The 23029-nt window shown below is 49.3% G+C and overlaps 1 protein-coding gene across 7 annotated transcripts in view; it reads right to left on the minus strand.

The window, feature by feature from the left end:
* Positions 1–451: 451 nt before the first annotated feature.
* ELP2 (elongator acetyltransferase complex subunit 2) overlaps positions 452–23029 on the minus strand; it is a 1253630-nt gene continuing 1231052 nt past the window's right edge. For all 7 annotated transcript variants that reach the window (XM_069219622.1, XM_069219623.1, XM_069219617.1 and 4 more), the window contains one exon: positions 452–1522. In XM_069219622.1, coding sequence (XP_069075723.1) covers positions 1366–1522 — 157 coding nt within the window. In that variant the 3' untranslated portion in view covers positions 452–1365. The remainder of the gene's footprint in view (positions 1523–23029) is intronic.

The raw sequence follows: 23029 nt of genomic DNA on the forward strand, positions 1-23029 counted from the left end.
ATCACCCTTTGTATATGCTCCTTTTTTGACCCTCAAAACCAGGTATTCACTACAAAGCATTGCAAAAGGACAGAAATGACAGAGCCTTACCACTGCGTAAAACAACAGGCATGCTTTTTATAACCTTCTACGAACACAGTACCAGGAAAGGCACACCATGTAAAAATAATTTTGTGAATTTCACCCTAAAATGTAAAGGTTTAAAGTCTAGTAGCATACAGGGGAACTCCAGGTAGACACTGATCGGGATAAAGTATTGCCCTCAGCTTTCCCTCGGGCCTTTTCGCTCCACCATGGTCCATAACTATCTGGAAGTGCCCTCCCACCTGGATAATATTACTTGCGTCGATCACCAAGGTTTCACAAACAGATTAGATGTAAATGAATTACTAAGCAAAACACACGTTTTGGTTAACAGGGATAACCAGTGAAGATCTGCACAATGCAGCAATCTTTTGAATCGAACATTTATTTTATGGCAAACATATCCAAGGCCTGTTTCAACTAGATGAGGACTACGTGTTTACATATTTCGTAATGACCACAAATGTTCTCGCCCAGTGGGACTACTGGACGAAACAAAAAGATGTCCATCTTTTCATTAGGGGGTTGTCTGGAATTTCTACTGTAGCCGACTCATTTCGCTTTAGAATATTCTTCATCATCTTACTTAACGATCCAGCTGGACTACACGGACATATCTCTGACATAAAATTACCAACCTACTCCATTTCCTCAGTACTAAATCCACAGACCACCGAGGTCTGTAACTTTATTTTAGTTGATTCAAATGAGGTGAATCAGGCCCACAATTACCAGAATGTATTGGTTGTTCAATAGAAGCCCTGTTCTGGAAAACAGTAGCTATGATGGCATGGTGTCATCTGGTAATCTTACAATGAGTGCTGTTAGTACACCATACTTGTGACAAACGTGATATACTACACGTTGGAACTAATTTCAGTCTACAATAGTTTTACGGAGCATGCTTTTGTCACACATTGGTCAAGTTTTCTCACTGTAAAGTGTAAACGGTGTAAGAGGGAAATTACTGTCTTTATTATGTCTTTGTAAGAAACATCTTTATTTGGGCTTAGAATACCAACATTATATTTTTAACAAAGGTTCCATGCAATGGGCCTTTTATGGTGGCAGACCGTTTAAAAACGGCAACTAGCGTTAAATGAAGCCTTTTATTTCCATATGTCAAAAGCAGCATCGTGTAGAAACTATATTATGTCCTGTCACAGTCCACTGATAAAAGCATGTACCGAAACAGAAGAGATGTGCTGAGACCAAGCTGTACCTAAATGAAACGTCTAGAAAAGGGGAAATTGTAAATATTTGCACCGTACTGCAGTGTGTTTAAATGGTGTGCCTATTGACACTAAATATCTTCAGGCAGTTGTCTGCTCCACAACTAGCCAACTGAAGCCACTCGTCGGTTTCCTGCGTGGCAGATCCAGCCTTCCCAATGCGTCCTCTCCAGCTCAGTTGCTTGACAGCAAGGGTGTGACTCTGGCTGCAAAAGAGTTAAGTGAAAAATTATAAGGAAAGGAAATATATACGGCGAAATATGAAACTCAGCATGACTTCCAAATTAAATATCAGTATGCATCTATTTAGCAATATCTTTCCTAGGACTGCCAAAACTGTGAGAAAGAGACTTTTCACAATCAGCGGGGATCATTATCAAAACTACAGACAATTTATCCTTTCTCCTATCAATAATTTAAATTGCAAAACATTCTGCAATGTAAGCTTTCAAAGCATGGTTAGGTTACAGATCTCAATATATAGTAATTGGATGATAATTTATTTGAGGTATGTCTACAATGCCAGCCTTCAATGATCAATATGTAATATTTCTTCCTTTATCACTGGTACACCGGATGTATTGGAAAACGTCAATGAACACAGGAGCGTCTAACTGCAGTTTTGAGATGTAAAGGTCACTCAAGCGTGTTCGACTGTTTACCTACCTTGATGCATTTGCTGCATTTTCCCAACCTGACTCTTTCTACCTTTCTAACGAAAGGTTTCGGATAAAAAGACTTAATTCTTTATTTAAGCAGATACTATCTATTGTATATCATATGTATAAAGTAAAAGGCATCAATAGGCTAAAACAGCAGCAGACTAGACCAAATCCGAAGTACAATAGAATAATTGATTACATTGACCTCAGTGGAGTATTTATCTGTGTTTGGCCTATAAGTACAAGTTACTTACCTTCGGTAACAAAAGATCTGGTAGAGACATTCTCTAGTTGCAGATTCCTTACCTTAGAATTTTCCCCCCAGGCGTCAGACTTGATCTGGAGATTTTTTCTTTGAGCAATATCTTTGCGCATCAGTAGGTGGCGTCGTTCGACTCCGCAGGCGTCATAGTCGCCTTGATGACGTCGGGAATAGTACATAGACGCCGCCCTCACGCAGTGACGTCCGTTTCTTTTAACTACTTTCCACGCCATAGCGTAGAGCCGCCAAGAACACTGATATTGGTGCACCAGAGCTAAGGACCTGAAAGGGGGAATCCCTGTCCCTAGAAATCAGTTCCCAAGCGGGGAGGATGGGTAGGCAGTAAGGAATCTGCAACTAGAATATGTCTCTACTAGATATTTCGTTACTGAAGGTAAGTAACTTGTACATCTGATAGAGACTTCTAGTTGCAGATTCCTTACCTTAGAATAGATACCCAAGCAATGCCTTCCTCTGTGGTGGGCTGCGAACTAAGACCATACTAGAAAGTCCTGCAGGACCGAACGACCAAAGTAGCCGTCCTGATGGACCTGACTGTCCAGGCAGTAATGCTTAGCAAACGAGTGCAGAGACGCCCAGATAGCTGCCTGACAGATATCCAGGACAGGAACTCCGTATGCTAACGCAGTGGATGCAGCAGTAGCCCTGGTAGAATGAGACCGCAAGCCGTCAGGAGGTTGCCTTTTCGCCAAAGCGTAGCACATTTTGATGCAAAGAAGCACCCATCGAGAGATAGTGCGTTTCTGCACCGCCTTCCCTTTCTTCGCACCCACATAGCCAACGAAGAGTTGATCGTCCACCCGGAAGTCTTTAGTACGATTGAGATAGAACGGCAACGCTCTTTTTGGGTCCAGACGGTGGAGTCTCTCCTCCTCATGGGAAGGATGTGGGGGTGCGTAGAAGGTAGGCTAAGTGATGGACTGGCCTACATGAAACGGTGTAACCACCTTAGGAAGGAAGGAAGCCCTAGTGCGGAACACCACTTTGCCTGGGTGCACGGACAAGTATGGAGGCTTTGAAGAAAGGGCCTGAAGCTCACTCACACTGCGAGCAGAGGTGATGGCGATGAGAAAGACAGTTTTGAATGTGAGGAGCCGTAAGGGACAATTATGCATTGGCTCAAAGGGGGTACATATCAAGTAAGTAAGCACAAGATTAAGATCCCACTGAGGCATGATGAAGGGTGTGGGAGGAAATAAGTGGGTGAGCCCCTTTAAGAACCTACTCACAAGAGGAGATTTAAAGAGTGAGGGCTGATCAGGAAGCCTAAGAAAGGCGGAAATGGCAGACAGATACCCCTTAAGGGTGCCCAATGCACAGCCCCTCTGGGGTAAGGAAAGAATGAATAGAGGAACCTCTGAAAGAGGGGCAGATAGGGGGACAACAGATTTGTAGGTGCACCATGCCACAATTTTATTCCAACGACAGGCGTATGCAGTTTTAGTCGATGGACACCTGCCTGCCAAGATAACATTGCAGACTTCGGGTGGAAGGGCAAATGCCGTCAACTGTTGCCGCTCAATCTCCACGCATGAAGGCGGAGGTTGGACAGGTTCGGGTGGCAGACCGTCCCCTGCTGCTACGACAGAAGATCCGCCCGAAGAGGCAGTCTGAGTGGAGGATCGATGGACATGCTCAATAGCTCTGGATACCACACTCTTCGAGCCCAGTCCGGAGCCGCCAAGATAACTTGGGCCCGGTCGCTCTTGATTTTCTTCAGAACTCTGGGCAGAAGAGGGATAGGCGGGAAGGCGTAAAGAGGCCGGAGTTCCACTCAAGACAAAAAGCGTCTCCGAGTGAGTGCCGCCTTGGAAACTCCAACGCGCAAAATAGCTGACATTGTGCGTTCTCTGCGGAGGCGCACAGATCTAACCAAGGCTCTCCCCACTTGAGAAAGAGACCTCGCGCCACCTCCGGATGGAGACGCCATTCATGATCGACATTGCATTGGCAGCTAAGTTCGTCTGCTCTGGAGTTGAGAGAGCCCATCAGATGTTGAACCATCAGGGTAATGCGCTGATGTTCCACCCATGTCCAGAGGCGTAGGGCCTCCTGACAAAGGGTCCAGGACCCTACCTCGCCTTGTTTGTTGGAGTACCACATGGCGGTAGTGTTGTCCGTGAACACCTGCACTACTTTCCCTGTGAGAGAGGGAAGGAATGCTTTTAATGCAAGTCTGATCGCTCGGAGCTCCAGCTGTGGAGTCTGGACTCCGCTGGAGACTAGAGACCTCTGATCTCCGCCTCTCCCATGTGGCCGCCCCAACCCAGAAGCGACGCATCTGTCACTATAGAGAGATCTGGGTGGGGAAGGGAGAGGGATCTGCCAGTGACCCAATTGGGATTCGAAAGCCACCACTGCAGGTCTTTCGCAGTCCCCTCCGAGATCTGGACCATGTCGGAGAGATTCCCCTGATGCTGCGCCCACTGGAACTTCAAGTCCCACTGCAGAGCCCGCATATGCCACCTGGCATGTGTTACTAGCAGGATGCAGGAGGCCAAGAGGCCCAGCAGCCTCAGAGTCTGTCTCACCGAAACCCAAGACCAAGGCTGAAAGATCGGAATCATAGCGTGAATGTCTTGGACTCGCTTTTGGGGAGGATAAGCCCGAAACCACACTGTGTCCATAACTGCTACGATGAAAGGGAGCGTCTGAGAGGGAGTCAGGTGTACTTCGGCATGTTGATAGTGAACCCCAGCTGGTGAAGGAGGTTCGCCGTAATCTGGAGGTGTGAGACCACTGTCTGGGGTGAAGGCGCCTTCAACAGCCAGTCGTCTAGGTAGGGGAAGACTGAGACCCCTAACCTGCGCAGATGAGCTGCAACCACCGCCATCACTTTCTTGAACACCCGAGGGGCACTGGTAAGGCCGAAAGGGAGCACAGTAAATTGAAAGTGCTCGTGACCTACCACGAATCGTAGGTAACGTCTGTGGGCAGGCAGGATGGGGATGTGGAAATACGTGTCCTGCAAGTCCAACGCTACCATCCAGTCTCCTGGGTCTAAGGCAGACAGAACCTGAGCCAGGGTGAGCAATTTGAACTTCTCTTTCTTGGGGAAGTAGTTCAGGTCCCGAAGATCTAGGATAGGGAGCAAGCCTTTGTCCTTCTTCGGTATCAGAAAGTAGTGGGAATAACAACCACAATCTACTTCTGGCACAGGGACCATTTCTATAGCTCCCTTGGCCAAGAGATCCGCGACTTCCTGGCGGAGAAGCACCAAATGATCCTCCGAAAGGGGATGGAAGGATGGTGGCATGTGTGGTGGTGCAGATTCGAAAGGGAGGGAGTAGCCCTTCCGCACTATTTCCAAAACCCACCCGTCCGTGGTAATATGTTCCCAGTGGGGCAGGTGATGGCGGATTCTGCCACCTACTGGGCAGGAGTGAGGGGACAGACTAGGAAGGTTTGGAGGCTGCTGCGGTGGCAGAGGTGGACTGGACAGACCTCTGGTACCCCGTCCCACGACCACGTGGGATTCCGCGCCCCCTGCCATGCATAGGCTGTCCAGCGTGCATGGCCCAGTGGCTGGGTTGAGGACGCGACAGGGCACCCCTTCCGTGGCCACGAAACGGACGAAAAGCGGACTGTGGGGGGAGTAGCGGCAGAAAGGCCAAGGGACCGAGCCTTAGCCCGGGACTCCTTGAACCTCTCCAAGGTCGAGTCCACTTTGTCTCCGAAGAGACGGGTGCCATCAAAGGGCATGTCCATGAGTGACTGTTGGACATCACCCGAGAAGCCAGAAGTATGTAACCAGGCATGGCACTGTAAGGCCACTGTCGTTGCAACCGATCTGCCCAGAAAGTCGATCGTATCCAGCCCACAACGGATCGTGAACTTTGCCCCGTCTCTCCCATCTTTGACTGCTCGGGGGACAATAGCACGGGCCTCCTCCGGTATCTGCGGCAAGACTTGCGCAACCGTATCCCACGTGAGTGAGAATAACGGCCCAAAAGGCATGCGGTGTTGACGGACTGCAGCGCGAGGCTGGAGGAAGAAAATAACTTCTTACCAAATTGTTCCAGCCTTTTGGATTCCCTATCCGGAGGTGCGGAAGGGAACGCGCCAGAAGAAGAGGATGCCTGGATAACAAGACTCTCAGGCGTAGGATGTTGGGACAGGAACTTCGGGTCGTTCGGTGCAGGCCGATGGCGGCAAGCGATAGTCCTGTTCACAGGAGACCCTGTGTTGGGTTTGGACCATGTACCCAAAAGGACGTCCGTGAGGGACTCATTGAATGGGCGAAGGGGTTCTGAAGTAGAAGCCCCAAGCTGAAGCACCTCTGTCAGGAGGTTAGACCTAACTTCAACAGTAGGTAGCTCAAGGCCAAGGACCTCCGCCGCCCTACTAACCACCATACCATAGGTAGCTCCCTCCGCCGTAGCCACGGTAGGAGGAGACAGCATGCCAGCGTCAGGAGAAGTATCAAGACCACTGGCTTCGCCCAAGTCCTGTGCCAAGTCCATAGTAGGGTCTTCCTGGTATTCATAAGAGTCCAGGGACCCCTCCAATTCCTCCCTGTATTCGTACCCATAGGAAAATGGGTCAGGATCCGACCTCGGGCGAATAGGGCCCACCAAAGCCGATGGCGGCGTCGGCTGACGCCGCTCCGACTCTGAGTTGTCTGGAATGAGAATCGAGTCGATGTCGATAGTGGGCACTACCGACATCGAGAGCGTCGCTAAAATACCCAGCACTGGGGAAGGTCTCGACTGTGCGACCGGCATCCGTGCGGATCAGCGCATGGATCCGGAGGCGACCTCGGTGGCCGGGGCTGAAGCTGCCGGCGCGGAACCCGAAGGCCCCTCAGCCAAGCCCCTTGGGCCCAAAGGTGCCGTATCGGGGTGGGCACGCCCAAAGATGCGGCGCATGGCCTCGTAGAACTCCTTGAGTTGGGCGGGGGTCGCTCCAGCTCTGGGAAACTCGGGGAAGCATGGAGTCGACCCAGATGTAGGCTCCGAGGATAGAGGCCTAGTTCGTGGACGCTCGTCCCGTGTCGCGTCGGCCGAGCGACGGGGTGAAGTCAGAGAGCAATGGGACTTCTTCGACTTCTTCTTACCTTGACCCGAAGATTTCGAAGAAGACGAGTGGTGATGACTCCGTGACCGATCTCAAGACCTTCCTCTTGAGCGAGATCGGTATCTACGCGGAGTCGAATGCCGGGCCGCCATCAGCTTTAGGGACTGCTCCCTCAAAGCCTTCGGATGCATTGCCCAGCACTCGGAGCACGACTTCGGGTCGTGGTCAAGCTCGAGGCACCACAGGCAGACACAATGAGGGTCCGTCACCGACATCATGCTGTGGCAGTCCTCGCACGGCTTGGACCCAGTCTTCGGGGACATCCTCAACGCATCAAAGGTCGCACCAAAAAAGTTACACAAAACGGTCAAATTCAGCCAAAAAATGACCGAGGGTAGCTCTCTCTCAGATCAGCGCGTGGCGCGAAAAGAAAAAAAACTAACGTCACTGTGCGAGGGAGGCATCTATGTACTACTCCCGACGTCATCACGGCGACCACAACGCCTGCGGAGTCGACCAACGTCACCTACCGATGCGCAAGGGTATTGCTCTAAGAAAAAATCTCTGGATCCAGTCTGACGCCTGGGGGGAAATTTCTAAGGTAAGGAATCTGCAACTAGAAGTCTCTGTCAGATAACCTTGATATCCCTCTCTTTGAAAGAACAGTGACCACCTCTCAAGCCTTCACAGCCGATCTAATCGGATTCTGAAACTTTCTCCCAGGTTGAGCAGATGGGTCAGATGATAAACGCAGAAGGCAAGTTATCCGGTATTCACAGCCAAACCTTACCTAGTGTGTGTGTGTGTGTGTGTTTGTGTGTGTGTGAAGGCCTACCCTCTGAACTGGGATTGGTCCTGGATCTGTCCTGGACTTAGATGGGCACAGCAAGAGAGCACTCAGCAGTGGAAGAGGTCTTCTGTGCTTGACACTGAGTTCAGGTCCATCATTTGTGTTTGTTTGCTTTTATCCGTCCATTGTAGGAAGTTGGCTCTGTATATACTATTTCAAAGTAAGAAATAGTGTGCACAGAGTCCTAGGGTTCCCCTTAGAGGTAAATTGTGGCAAAAGTAGATAATTCTAATGCTCTATTTTCCGTTAGTGTGGTCGAGCAGAAGGCTTATCAGAGGGTAGTGTTAAGCACTTGTTGTACACATACAGGCAATAAATGAGGAACACACACTCAGAGACTTACTCCAGGCCAATAGGTTTTTATATTGAAAAATATCTGTTCATAGTTTATTTTAAGAACCACAGATTCAAGATATACAGTTAATACTTTAAATTTAAGGTACTTCACTTAGATACTTTAGGAACTTTGAATGAAAACAATATCATGTACAGTCTTTGTAAAAATGGCAATAAGCTATTTTCAAAGTGGACACTGCAAAAAATCAACAGTTCCTGGGGGAGGTAAGTAAAGGTTAGATTAGGAGGTAGGTAAAATACTTACAAGTCTCAGTTCTGGGGCATAGGCAGCCCACCGTTGGGGGTTCAAGGCAACCCCAAAGTTACCACACCAGCAGCTCAGCGCCAGTCAGGTGCAGAGGTCAAAGAGGTGCCCAAAACACATAGGCGCCTATGGAGAACAGGGGTGCTCCGGTTCCAGTCTGCCAGCAGGTAAGTACCTGCGTCCTCGGGGGGCAGACCAGGGGGGTTTTGTAGAGCACTGGGGGGACACAAGTAGGCACACAAAACACACCTTCAGCGGCACAGGGTCGGCCGGGTGCAGTGTGCAAAGCAGGCATCGGGTTTTGTATAGATTTCAATGGAGGGACCCGGGGGTCACTCTAGCGGTGCAGGCAGGCACAGGGGGGCATCCCGGGACAGCCACCACCTGGGCGAGGCAGAGGGTCGCCTGGGGGTCACTCCTGCGTTGAAGTTCAGTTCCTTCAGGTTCTGGGGGCTGCGGGTGCAGTGTTGGTTCCAGGCGTCGGGTCCCTTGTTACAGGCAGTCGCGGTCAGGGGGAGCCTCTGGATTCTCTCTGCAGGTGTCGCTGTGGGGGCTCAGGGGTGTCGTCTCTGGTTACTCACGGACTCGCAGTCGCCGAGGAGTCCTCCTAAGGTGTTGGTTTTCTGCAGGTCGAGCCGGGGGCGTCGGGTGCAGAGTGTAGAGTCTCACGCTTCCGGCGGGAAACGTGAAGTCTTTGGAAGTTGCTTCTTTGTTGCAAAGAAGATACAGGTTTTGAACAGGGCCGCTGTTCATGGGAGTTTCTTGGTCCTGTAGTCCAGGGGCTGAGGCTTCAGAGGTCGCTGGTCCCTGTCGGATGCATTGATGGAGCAGGTTTTCGAAGTTGGAGACAGGCCGGTAGGGCTGGGGCCAAATCAGTTGTCGTCTTCCTCCTTTTCTGCAGGCTTGTAGGTCAGCAGTCCTTCTTTTTTCAGGTTGCAGGAATCTGATTTCCTGGGATCTAGGGAGCCCCTAAATACTAAATTTAGGGGTGTGTTTAGGTCTGGGAGGGCAGTAGCCAATGGTTACTGTCCTTGAGGGTGGCTACACCCTCTTTGTGCCTCCTCCATGTGGGGATAGGGCACATCCCTAATCCTATTGGGGGAATCCTCCAAACTCAAGATGGAGGATTTCTCAAGGCAGGGGTCACCTCAGCTTAGGACACCTTATGGGCTGTCCTGACTGGTGGGTGACTCTTCCTTGTTTTTCTCATTACCTCCCCCAGCCTTGCCGCCAAAAGTGGGGGCAGTGGCCGGAAGGGCGGGCATCTCCACTAGATGGGATGCCCTGGGGTGCTGTAACAAAAGGGGTGAGCCTTTGAGGCTCACCGCCAGGTGTTACAGTTCCTGCAGGGGGAGGTGAGAAGCACCTCCACCCAGTACAGGCTTTGTTCCTGGCCACAGAGTGAGAAAGGCACTCTCCCCATGTGGCCAGCAACATGTCTGGTGTGTGGCAGGCTGGCAGGAACTGATCAGCCTACACTAGAAGTCGGTAGGTATTCAGGGGGCATCTCTAAGATGCCCTCTGGGTGTATTTTGCAATAATTTGCACACTGGCATCAGTGTGCATTTATTGTCCTGAGAAGTTTGATACCAAACTTCCCAGTTTTCAGTGTAGCCATTATGGAACTGTGGAGTTCGTGTTTGACAAACTCCCAGACCATATACTCTTATGGGTACCCTGCACTTACAATGTCTAAGGTTTTGCTTAGACACTGTAGGGGCATAGTGCTCATGCAACTATGTCCTCACCTGTGGTACAGTGCACCAGTGGGTTGAGGGCATGGCACCCTGAGGGGAGTGCCATGCCGACTTAGTCATTTTCTCCCCATCAGTACACATAAGCTGCATGAGCACTATGCCCTCACCTGTGGTATAGTGCACCCTGCCTTAGGGCTGTAAGGCCTGCTAGAGGGGTGACTTACCTATGCCACAGGCAGTGTGAGGTTGGCATGGCACTCTGAGGGGAGTGCCATGTCGGCGTAGTCATTTTCTCCCCACCAGTACACACAAGCTGTGAAGCAGTGTACATGTGCTGAGTGAGGGGTCTCTAGAGTGACATAAGACATGCTGCAGCCCTTAGAGAACTTCCCTGGCATCAGGGCCCTTGGTACCAGGGGTACCAGTTACAAGGGACTTACCTGAGTGCCAGGGTTGTGCCAATTGTGGAGACAAAGGTACAGTTTAGGGAAAGAACACTGGTGCTGGGGCCTGGCTAGCAGGGTCCCAGCACACTTTCAAATCATAACTTAGCATCAGCAAAGGCAAAAAGTTAGGGGGTAACCATGCCAAGGAGGCATTTCCTTACATCCATCATTTGTGTTTGTTTGCTTTTGTCGCCTAAGTGCGCCGGGTATGCCCCGATGTGGGTCCTGGGCTCAATATGCCATTGGATTCAACCTAGCCTGGCTGAAGAAGGGTGATACCCTGAAACCAGTCCCAGGATGCTTGTTTCTGGTCCAGGGAGGACTTGGCCTGGCAGTCGGGTTGGACTGTTCTTATGTGGAACGGGGTCAAGACTGATTTGCATATGGCTTGGTCCAAACTGGGGTGGCAAAGTGAGCAAAATAATTGATGGATTAAACCCAGATCTGTGACTGGGGGTGAATGTTTGATTGGTTCCACATTCCGTCCATCATCTGTGTTTGTTTGCATTAATAAATAGGAGGTGGTGCTGGCATGCTAATAGTATCTTAAATTAGGTAGACAGAAAATGGTGCATTGAAACATCTGTTTCAAGTTCCTAGTGTTTGTACGATCAAATTATAAATATTAAAGACAATGAAAAAGAGAAAACGAGCGAACCCTCATGCCCATGTGAGTAAAGAAGCAAGCATACTCAGTACAAATTTATAGATTGCATGTGATATGATGATGGAACTAAAAATTCCTCTAGATTCAGTAGACAAGGAATATTTCACTCACAAAGTCCATCTGCAAATTTTCAAAGTACAAGGATCCATAGTGCAATAATTGTGTTTAGAGCAAGCTCATACCCATGTTAAATACATCTAGATGACGAGTATACATACATAGCATATCAATAAGATGTTGCTCTACAGTTCAATATAGAGTAATACATATTTATATGTTTAAATATAATTTCAAGACAAATAAAATATTGTTTGGAGAAAGTCCTGAACAAGTAGTCAAGTCATTACTGATTCAATGATATGACAGTGTCTATTTCATCACAGTTATTGAGATCACTTTGTAAAAGAAAATCAGCCCTTTTGTCAGGAATTAGAACAGAATGCATAGACACGGGATCTGGGTCATCTTGTGAAAAAGTAGCCTCCAGTGGAAGAGCTAAGTATTCATGGATCACGCTAGGTTGGAAGAGGTGGAGGCCCCTTTTCTATGCTTTATACGAAGGAAGGAAATATAGACAGTGATTACAAAATGAGGGCTACTTTCAGTCACAGTAAAAAGGGACCAGTGATTGCTGAGAGAGTCTACAGTTGTATCAACACATTTCAAGACATATTAAAGCAAACCGAGTAAATGTGAGTACCAAATGCGGACCGTCAACAGGCATGGTATTGGACCAGTGGCTAGTGGGAGGGTATGCTGATTGTATCTTCACGTTCTGGGGCATTTAGATCAGAACGAGTAAGTGTGAGTTAATTCGTAGAGCTAAGATCACTTAGCCAAGACGGGTCCATTCTGGACGAAGCTGCATGTAGGTTAGTGAACAACATTTTGCAATATGTTAGGAATACTAGTATAGTACTACTAAATATGCTAAAGAACGCAGTTTGAGAATAGGCCTCCTTACTGGAAGACAGCCTGAAAAGGACAAAGAAAATGAGAACTAATCCGGTTCTGAAAAGGAAGACAGATAATCTACATCTTCTGTCTGCACACCTGTTTAAGTGTAGGAGCTGTTGACGCACTGGTTGTTCCAGTTCCGAGTTCTATCTCATCAAGGATGGGGTGGTCTACAGAGCATGTAGAGGACTACTGCATTACTCTGTTGCCTGACAGCCAGCTTGTCAGAAGGGAGGGGACATCAACTGGAATCTCCTCTGGAGAAAAAGCAGACTGTCTTACCCCAGAACCCTAAAGAGTCCTACCTAACTGAGAGGAAAGCAGAAAGCAAATTCTGTCTAACTGTTGGTGTGGACAGAAGTGGTTGACACTGGTGCTTTGGCCTGTCCGCCAGAGAGCCACAACCCATGTGACAGGTGGACTGTAGTTTGGTAGTCAGTCCCTAAATTCCTCAGAGGCAATCAAAGAAATGGCCAGACGATCAGAGAGCAGTCCAGGGAACTGAGGAGCCAAGCAGTGGCGTAACAAAAGTTTAGGGGGGGGCCTGCAATAACCTTGAGAGGGCCCCCTCCCCATGGACCCGGTCAGAGGTCTGCCACCTGTGCACAGTGTTGTGTGCTGAGGAGGCCCTCTGGAGCTCGAGGGCCCCCCTCACCGCAGGGGCGGCGGATGCCTTTGTTGCTCCACTGGAGGCAAGATGAAGACCGGTGTCAAGCATGATACTGTAAGATAATTGCAAAGTGGCACTGTTTCGAAAGATGAGGCAGAGAGGGCTTCATCAAACAATGTTTGTAGGTGAGGAGCAAGGAGTGGGGTGTAAGCTTTATAGAATTCAACCAGCAGGCCATCCAGTCCCGGGGTCCTGCCAGTGGCGAGGGCACGTATTGCATCTTGGATTTGAAGAAGGGTAATGGGATCATCGAGTTCCACCCGTTGGTCAAGTGTGATGCGGGCAGGGTTACAGTGGAGAGGAAGGAGCTGATGTCATTTGGATGAGTGTTGGTTACAGACTGGAATAACAAACTGTGATAGCCTGTCAATTCGTTATATATGTCCTATTGAGTGCAGAGTAGGAGGTCAGTATAAGAGTGCAACACCATGATGGGGTGTTGCGGTTGATTTTGGTGTATCAGCCACGCCAGCAACTGATCAGATTGATTAGCCAAAGCATGGGTACAGGCTGAATGAACAGTATAAATGAGACAAAGCAGCTTTTCTAATAATGAAGTGAGTTCACAGACCACCACAGCCAGATGGCGAGTGTATGCTAGATCACGCACTGTCTGGGTTTAAGATTTTGCATTCAATTTTTGAGATGCTGCTGTCAGCTGCTTATGTATATTCCATTTCACCCAAAACAGTGATCTCTGATGGTCACTTTAAACGCGTACCATTCAGTCAGTCTGGTAGTTGCTGTGTTGCTATTTAGCTCAAAATAGTCCCCAATAGCAGTGCCAAGAGAAGCACGGAAGGAGGGGTCCTCTATTGCCACAGGCTGTAAACATCAAGTAGCAATGGTGGACAGGCCTGTGTCCCATGAGAGTTGTAGATATTGGGAGTTATGGATGTAACCCAAATAATCTGTGCATGCGACGGATCAATCCATCAATCTGTCATTTTTAGAGCGTGCTACTCACCCATAGGGTCTCAAGAGCTGTAGGGTATGTCCTCAGAGTTCATTCGAAGAGTCAGGTCCTGAGGTGCTTTGTGAATTGAGGTATCAATGGTGACTGAGGTGGAGAGGTAAGGTGTTCCAACATTTTGCCGCAAGTTGGATGAACGATCTTCCTCCAGCCGAGGAGTTCTTTATGTGGGGTATGGTGGTGAGCGACTGCTGGGAGGAAGGGAGAGGTCTGGCAGGGGAGTACCAGGTGTTGCGGTGGTTGAGGTAGCTGGATCCCAGGTTGTAGAGGGCCCTATAGGCATGTACAAGGAGTTTGAAGTTGATCCTTTTCTTGACGGGGAGATCTCTCAGGTGTCCTGTGATGTGCAGGGGATGTTCAGGACGAGTCTGGCAGCGGCATTCTGGATTTGTTGCAGCTTGCTCAGGTTCTGCTTGGTGGATCCGGCATTGAGTAGGGTGCTGTAGTGAAGTCTGCTTGTGATCAGGGCATATGTCATGGTTTAATGGCAGTTGCTTGGGATCCATCTAAAGAGTTTCCATATGAGTTGAAGTGTGTGGAAGCAGGTGGCGGCAACGGAATTGACCTGTCTTGTCATGGTAAGCACTGAGTCGAGGATGACAAGGTTTTGTGCGTGGTATGTGAGGGTGGGGATGCTGCCAAGTGTTGAGGGCCACCGGGAGTTGTCCCAGAATGAGGAGGATGAAGATCTTGGTCTTGTTGGAGTTCAGCTTAAGACAGCTATCCTTCATCCAGGCCGCGAGTGCTTCCATCCAGTCTTTGAAGTTCTTCTTGGCCGTTGATGGGTTTTCAGTCAGGAGGATGATCAGCTGGGTGTCATCGGCGTAGGAGACAATGTTCAGACCGTAGTTAATGACGACTGGGGCAAGCGGGGTCCTGTAGACGTTGAACAGTGTGGGACCCCATGAGGATCCTTGGGGTACTCCACAGCTGATTTCTGTAGGTTCTAACAGGTGTGGCGAGAGCCTGCTCTGCATTCTGCCTGTCAGGAAGGAGTATATCCATTGAAGGACCTTGCCGCGTATACCTGCTGTGTGGAGTCTGCCGCTTAGAGTGCGGTGGGACATTGTATCGAAGGTGGCTGATATGTCCAGAAGAACGAGGGCTGCTTTTTGACCAGGGTCGAGGAGAGAGCGGATGTCATCTGTGGTGGCAGGCAAGGTGGTTTTGGTGCTGTGATTAGTTCTGAATCCTGATTGGGTAATGTCCAGGATGTTGTTGTCCTCAATGTGGTGGCGTAGTTGATTGGTGATTGCTTTTTCGGCAACCTTGGTTGGGAAAGGAAGCAGCGAGATGGGGCGATAGTTCTTGAGGTCCGCTGGATCAGCTGTGGGTTTCTTCAATAGCTGGCAGATCTCGGCATGCTTCCAGTCCTCGGGGAAGGTAGCTGACTCTAGGGAGCGGTTGATGGTCTTGCATAGCTCCGGTGAGATTGAGGCAGTGGCCTTGTTGAAGATGTAGAGGGGGCAGGGGTTGGTAGGGGCACAGGAGTGGATGCTGCTCATGATGGAGCGAGTCTCGTCTGTCGTGAGGGGGTTCAGGCGTGCAGGAGCACTGGAGGTTCGGTGGATCCTGGTTAGGGAATTGCTGGTGAGTTTGGAGAGTGTTAGGGTCTGAAGCTGTTATAGATATCCTTGTTTTTTCAATGGAAGAAGGTGGCTAGTCTGTCGCAGAGGTCCAGGTATAGAGGGATGTTAGTGGTCTCAGCTTGTGGTGTGGCGAATTCCTTGATGACGTTGAAAAGTTATTTTTGTGTTGTGTGTGGTGGTGTTGATGCAGTCCTGCAGGGCTCTTTTCCTGGTGGACCTGATGAGGCCATGGTGGGATCTTGTGGGGGATTTGAAGGCTGCAAGGTCCTCCTGGGATTTGCTGTTCCTCTATTTCTTCTCCAGCCTCCTGCAGATGCGCTTTGATTCCTGGAGTGTGGGGGTGAACCAGCTGGCTTTCTTGGTGGTGTGTTTCCCTGTGGTCGTTCAGAGAGGGGCTAGGGTGTTGGCGCAGTCAGTGATCCATTTGGGAAGGTTGCATGATGAACTGTCTTGTCCTTAAACATTGCAGTGCATGGAGTTTAATTTTGGGTGCCCGAGCTAGGCACCTCATACTGGTTTGACTTTTATGCAGTGTCTAGGAGAGGAGATCCAGGTCGTCATACCATTAGGCCCGGTTGCATACGCCGACAGACCTCACAGACTACACTGCACAAGCAGCCCATTGAGTTTAAATGTGGCCAGACGATGGCTAGCGACAGAAAGGGTGTCAGTGCTGGCAACAGTAAAGAGGGCAGTTGTGTGAAGTCATAATTGGCAGGCGCATGTCCAGTAATAGAAGTGGGCGCACTTATTATGGTGAGCTTGATGTGTGGGGGCAGCACTGAGATGGCATGACAGGGGTGCATCAATATGAGATCACAGTTCCTGTGCCAAGGTACTACATAGGACTGCCCGTTTGCTTGCGCCTTTGAGTGAGATGTGGCACTGCAGCAGGAGCAGCCCCGTGCACCACAGCACTATCCAGTGGCATGCAGATATAAGCTAATGAAGGCATTGTTATCGCAAAACACAGTACCTATATCAGGGTACTTTATGAGAGGGCCTGCTTGCTTGTGCCTTTGAGTGCGATGGGGCGCTGCAGCACAAGAAGCCCAGAATGTCTTAATGTCTGTGGCCTGTGTACAGTTATGGTGCAGCAGAGGCGAAGTATTGGCGACTATGCCATTCCTGCACCAGGTTGTTGAATGGGAGGGCCCGCTTGCTGTATTTTTGGGTGCATCGGGCACCGCAGCATGAGCAGCCTGGCGTGGCTGATGTCCCCAATCTGCAACTTCACTCAATGGAGGTATCCAGCTGGCAGGAAGGTGGGGAGTCTAAAACAGATGTACCAGTGATTTCGCAGGTGCGCCAATCGATCTTTGGTGGGTGCTGTGATGAGGCTTTGCAGAGGGAGGTGGGAAATCAGTAAGGGACAGGCCCAATAAGCGCAAGGCCCCCAGAAGACATGGTACTTCCCAAAATTTGATTCCCTGAGTGGGCCCCTCTTCAATCAACTGCCCCTCAGGTTCCGTAGCGCAGTCTCGACTCTCGAGAGGTTATTGCTGGGGACCAGCAGGAAGACTTCTCGCAAACAATTGAAGAGAGCGTGGCAAGGGAAGGCTGTAATTGTGTTGCATATGGGTATAGCTGCCTTGTTGAATCAGCAATCTCAGCGGCTTTCACAGAGTGGGCAAGGTTATGTGAAATAAAGAGAGGGCCAGGTTGGCTCCCGATCAGCAGGCGGTGCATGCTCAAAAGCGGGGTCAGGAGTGCAGGCTCCACCAGACAGCAAGGCAGGTAGGCAGTCTGTGATGTCCCCGCCTCTAGGACACAAGCAGAAACAGTCACAGCCAGGCCAGACAGATCCACCCTCATCGGTGGGCAGACAGTGCAGGAGGGTATGTGTATTGAAACAGCTTTATGTTAGTCCACCCCCGGTAGTCGATGGCCTTACCTGAGACTCGGAGGGCTGTAGATTTAATAGGGGGTGAATAGGTCATGCAGTGATCACTTCCTGTGTTCTTTCCAGAATGCAAAGTGGGGACCTCCAGGTGTGACCAATCACTTAGTGGGTGGCGTGAATGGGCACAGAACACCAACGGCACTGCAGTAGCTGCATGTAAGGAGCCATGCTGCTGTGTATACCGACTCCCAGCGACAGGTAGCATAGTGGCATAGTCACTCACAGCTGTCGATGGCTGTGTCGTAAGGAAAAAAAAACTAGAAGGGATTGTAGTGGAGATGTTTTGCGGCACTGGATTAGTCAATGGCAGACGACATGCAGAATTTTGGACAGATAACTGGGGTTGCACAGTGGAGTCTTGTTAGATTGTGTTGCCCATCTTGGCTGTGGTAGCCACAACCCTCAATATATATACATTCATGTGCTATCAATTTGTAATGCTTCAAACTACCATTCACCATCCTAAAAGCTAGACCTATTGGCACTGCCAATGCTCTTTTTAAAAAATTGCTTACACATAAAACTGATACAGGTGTGGACACCATTTATGCTGCACTCCTGCACTGACCAGAGGAGCTACAGAGAGACATTTGTGGCTGCTGTGCTGCCTTGGGAGCAGCCATGCTGTGGACCTACGCGATATGGAAGATGGCTGAGGGAGCTAATGGCTGGAGTGCATTGGACACTAGTTGGTAGACCGACCCTCTGGGTGCCGTGGAAGGTACCACGACCCTGGAATGGGGGAAGGATGAGCAACAACTCTGGCCGGATTGACAAGGCCTTCCCCTTGCCCCCGGTTATGGCAGTCCACAGTGGGAGAAGAACGAAGGGCTGCAGCGAGGAGAGATCAGATAACTAGGTAGGATTGTGCCCCCTTGTCCCCGCCGAGGTGATAGTATATCAGTCAGTGGCTGTGGGACAGTGATTAATTGTGGAGTGTGTGGGCTGCCTAACTGGGGTGACCAGGTGACACTGCCGGTGGCTGGGTGCTCCTTCTTTTTAGTCAGTCAGGGTAGGTTCTGGTGTTGAGCTGTGAAGTGCAGACCGCATGGCTGTCAAGCCATTTGGTCCTTCTCCTTACCTGTAGCCCCAAGTTCATGAGAGGCTTGGCACGCTATGTGTGATCGCTGTGGAGATTGGCTTGATGGCACAAGAGGACTCGATGCACCGCTGTGGGGCATGGGAGGCAACGGGAGCATCAGCTGCGGAAGCCCTCTTCATTTAGAGCTAACAAGTCACACACACTCTAGTTGTAGGTGCCTGGGCTGCCTATAGTAATCTCCTTCCAACTGCAGCATAGACCAGTGGACCAGGTGGGCCCGGTGCCTTTTAAATGGTTCATGCACTGAGCTGTACTACACCTACTCCAAGACTGTGTCCCAATGCATTACAAAGGCCACAGACCTGTGGGGGCTGAGGCTGCCCCTCCCTCTACTCCTTACACTCTGTGTGAGGGGAGAAGTGCTGAGGGACTGAGGTCAGAGAGACCAGTCCATGCAGCAAATTCAGTATATTTGCTTTGCTCTGATACTTTTACTTGGTGTGCTGTGTGGACTGAGGAGGGACCGAGTAGGTGCTGAAGGATATGGTGACTCTGCATACTAGGGACCACATGTGCTGCAGCAGCCCATGACTTATTGTATCACCATGGAGGAAGGGTTTGGTGGGTTGGGCCACCACTAGAAAGACTCAATGGGTCCCCTTCTAGTAGGTCTCATCCTCTGTTCTATCTGGTCCAATTGTTGATTTGCTCTGCAGCTATGGTTAAGGACAAACCCACCTTCCGTCAGGGCCAAATGGCCACGTTTGTGAAGCCTCTCCTGAATTCTGCACAGGAGGCTGTTAGGCCAGGCACAGCTAGAATTGGGTTGAAAATATAGAGGGAGAAGGAGCCATCTAAGACATTGATGCCATACTGAGGGACAATCAGGCATTCTGCCAGCGCCTCAAGACTAAGTTTGGAGAAGTGGGGTAGGACGTAGCCCTCTAATGACAGGACCTTTGTAAAACTACTGGCTGTGTTACTGAAACTGAAACCTGAATAACATCTCTGGAAGATACAGTTAAGATCCTTAGCCAAACTGTTCTGAGGGTTAAGCGTACATCAGGTGAAATGGCGGCCTGCGTGCAGGATGCAGATGGCCATTCAAGACACAGCAACCTCTGTCTGGTGGGTTTCACCAATAGAGTGGTGGGGCAACAAACCAAGTGCTTTCTTGAGATCTGACTAAAACATTGCTACAAAAACTTTTGAACAGCTCTGTGGTGGAATGGGTGCAACAGTCTTTGGTGCAGAAGGGTCCTCCTGGGGCATCCCCTAAACCGATTATTGCCTAATTCTTGAACTACAGGGGCAGAAATCTTGTCCTAGGGAATAAAGCGGGCCATGAATGTGGGGACCCACAACTAAGGGAGGATCCTGGTCTTCCCAGACTATGCTAGAATAGTGCTGAAGCAGAAAAAGTCATTTGACCTGGTCCCAGGGACATATAGTACATACTCCTATACCATGAAAAGCTGAAGGTCCTTTGATGGGGGAATCTCTCTTTTGCAAACATCCCTACCATATGTGGGTTGAGGCACAACAGTCATTGAGAAGGGTGTTGAACCAGAATATGTTTGGAGGATCTGAATGAGGCACAGGCGCTCAATCGTCTGCCCTCTACTTCCTAGCCTCCCAATAATACCAGCGTAGAAAACCATTCTAATGGCAGGACCAAAGTGGGTCTGAAGATTTCTTCCCAAATGCAGGTACTGGTGGAGAGTGCAGCAACAAAGGAGGATTCTGTGGTGCAGCTAACACTCTCAGAGGAACCTGAGGTAAGGAGATCCCATTCTTCTCAACCAAAAGCAGATGAAAGCCTGGCATTGTTCCTACCCAAAGAGAAGGAGGTAATGGGGGATGCTTGGGTATTACAAACCTGCTGAGGCTTTCAGAAAGATATTCTGGGATTCCCATACAAAGGAGAAAACTCAGTCCATTCTATTTCTCAGAGGCACATTTGCTCGTCATAGGTCTGGAGGTACAGTCTCTATTGGACAAAGGCACTAAAGTCCCAACTGCCTTACATACAAAAGAGTTTCTCAGCAACATTTTCCTGGGTATCAAATGATACTAAATATAATTCAATGCAATGAGTGGCTGATATATCACAAAATGAAAGAGATGCATTTTCTCAGACACATACTGTTAGAAATGGGGTCTTTGGTTGGCAGTCAGGTTACCCCCTGTCCAAGCAAGGACCCTCACTCTAGTCAGGGTAAGTCACACACAATCCAAATTATCCTGTGCCCACCCTCTGGTAGCTTGGCACTGAGCAGTCAGGCTTAACTTAGAAGGCAATGGGTAAAGTATTTGTGCAATAAATCATACAATAACACAATATAGCACCACAAAAGTACACCACACAGTGTTTAGAAAAATATATAATATTTATCTGGATAAATGCAGATCAAAATGATTAAAGATGAAATAAGCAAATGTAGGGATATCAGTGATATAAAGAGTCTTAGAACTGAAATATTACTGTAAAAGCAATAAAAAGTGTCTTAAGTTCTCCTAGAAACAAGTGTCTCTTGCGGGCCAAATTACCTGGTTTGCATTGAAAAATCCTCATAAGGGACCGCAGAGGAGGAGGTGCGTGGAAAACGGTAGGTGTGCGTCGGTTTCGCCCCTTCGCACACTGGCTTGCATTATTATTTTCCATGCGGGGAAGGCGTTGCATCGATTTCCGGCACGCATCCTTGGATCCTTTCCGGGTTGCAGAGTTTTTGGACGCCCCGGGGACGATGCGTGGAATCCTGGGCTTGCGGAGCGAAGTCACAGGTGCGGCGTCGATTCTGGTAGGTGATGCATGGAATTTCCTTCCGCACGGCAGGCGCTGCGTTGATTCCTCTCAGGAAGTCGGGCTGCGTCGTCGTGAGTCAGCTTGCGTCGATCCAGTAAGGCCGTGCTTCAAAGTTCCGGTTGAGTCGCCGGCGCTGCGTCGATCTTCTGTCGTGAAGTTGGGCTGCGTCAGTCCAGACTCGGCGTGCGGTGAATTTTTTACCGCGAGCAGACCGTGCGTCGTTCTTGGCAGGCGGTGTGTCGAATTTTCGCAGCACGGAGATTCCAGTTGCAGGAGAGAAGTCTTTTTGGTCCTGAGACTTCAGGGAACAGGAGGCGAGCTCTTGATTTTGTATCACCATTCTGGCCATACTAAATATGACCTTCCTCCTTTCAGATCAGCAGCTACCACTCAAATAATGTATGAGGGCAGCCCCAATGTTAGCCTCTGAAGAGAGCAGGCCTCACAGCAGTGTAAAACGAATTTAGGGGTTTTATACTACCAGGACATGTAAACTACACAGGTACGTGTCCTGCCTTTTACCTACACAGCACCCTGCCCTAGGGGTTACCCAGGGCACACCTTAGGGGTGACATATGTATAAAAAGGGGAGCTTTAGGCTTGTCAAGTACTTTTAAGTGCCATGTCGAATTGGCAGTGAAACTGCACACACAGGCCTTACAATGGGAGGCCTGAAACAAGGTTAAGGTGCTACTTAAGTGGGTGGCACAATCAGTGCTGCAGGCCCACAAGTATCTTTTAATCTACAGGCCCTGGGCACATATAGTGTACTCTACTAGGGACTTATATGTCAATTAAATAGCCCAATTGGGTATGATCCAATGTCACCATGTTTTAAGGAGAGAGCATATGCCCTTTAGCAGTGGTAAAGTGCGCAGAGTCCTAAAGCCAGCAAAAATGAGGTCAGAAAAAGAGGAGGAGGAAGGCAAAAAGTCTGGGGATGACCCTGTAGAAAGGCCATTTCCAACACATACCATTACCAAGAGACTGGATGGTAAGATGGGATCTGAAAGATCCATAATTTACTATCCCTATTTTGCACCTCACATGAGATTTTGCTAGTTCAGGTGTGAAAATTAAGTATACGAGTTCTCAGAACGTCAGTTTGGGCTTTCTTCTGCTCCTCTGTGCTTTACCAGGTGCTGAGGTTTGTCATGGAACTTCTTCAGTCCTGGGGGTCAAACTAATTGTATGCCTGTACATTATCCTATTAACGAACCAGGACACAGCACGACTATTGAAAAACCTTTCTAAGGGGACACCACTCTTCAGTACCTGAGATTTGTACTCTGTTCCTACGCAATCCTACTCAGACTATAGTCTTCCCGGAATTTGTCATAAATTCGGTACAACAGATACTTAAACTTTCCTAGAAGAAAATTATGTTCATCTAGAAAGGGAACTGGAGAACTAAACTTCCTGAAGACACTTAGCCACGTTAGAGTCTCTCCTGGCGTCATCTATTCAGCTGACTTTTCTAGGACCCCTCCATTATTGTGCACTACAGAGACTGAAGACCACCTATTTGAGGAATGGGCTGACTTGCACAGC

This window comes from Pleurodeles waltl, chromosome 2_2, assembly GCF_031143425.1.
Source record: "Pleurodeles waltl isolate 20211129_DDA chromosome 2_2, aPleWal1.hap1.20221129, whole genome shotgun sequence".
NCBI classification, from domain to species: domain Eukaryota; kingdom Metazoa; phylum Chordata; class Amphibia; order Caudata; family Salamandridae; genus Pleurodeles; species Pleurodeles waltl.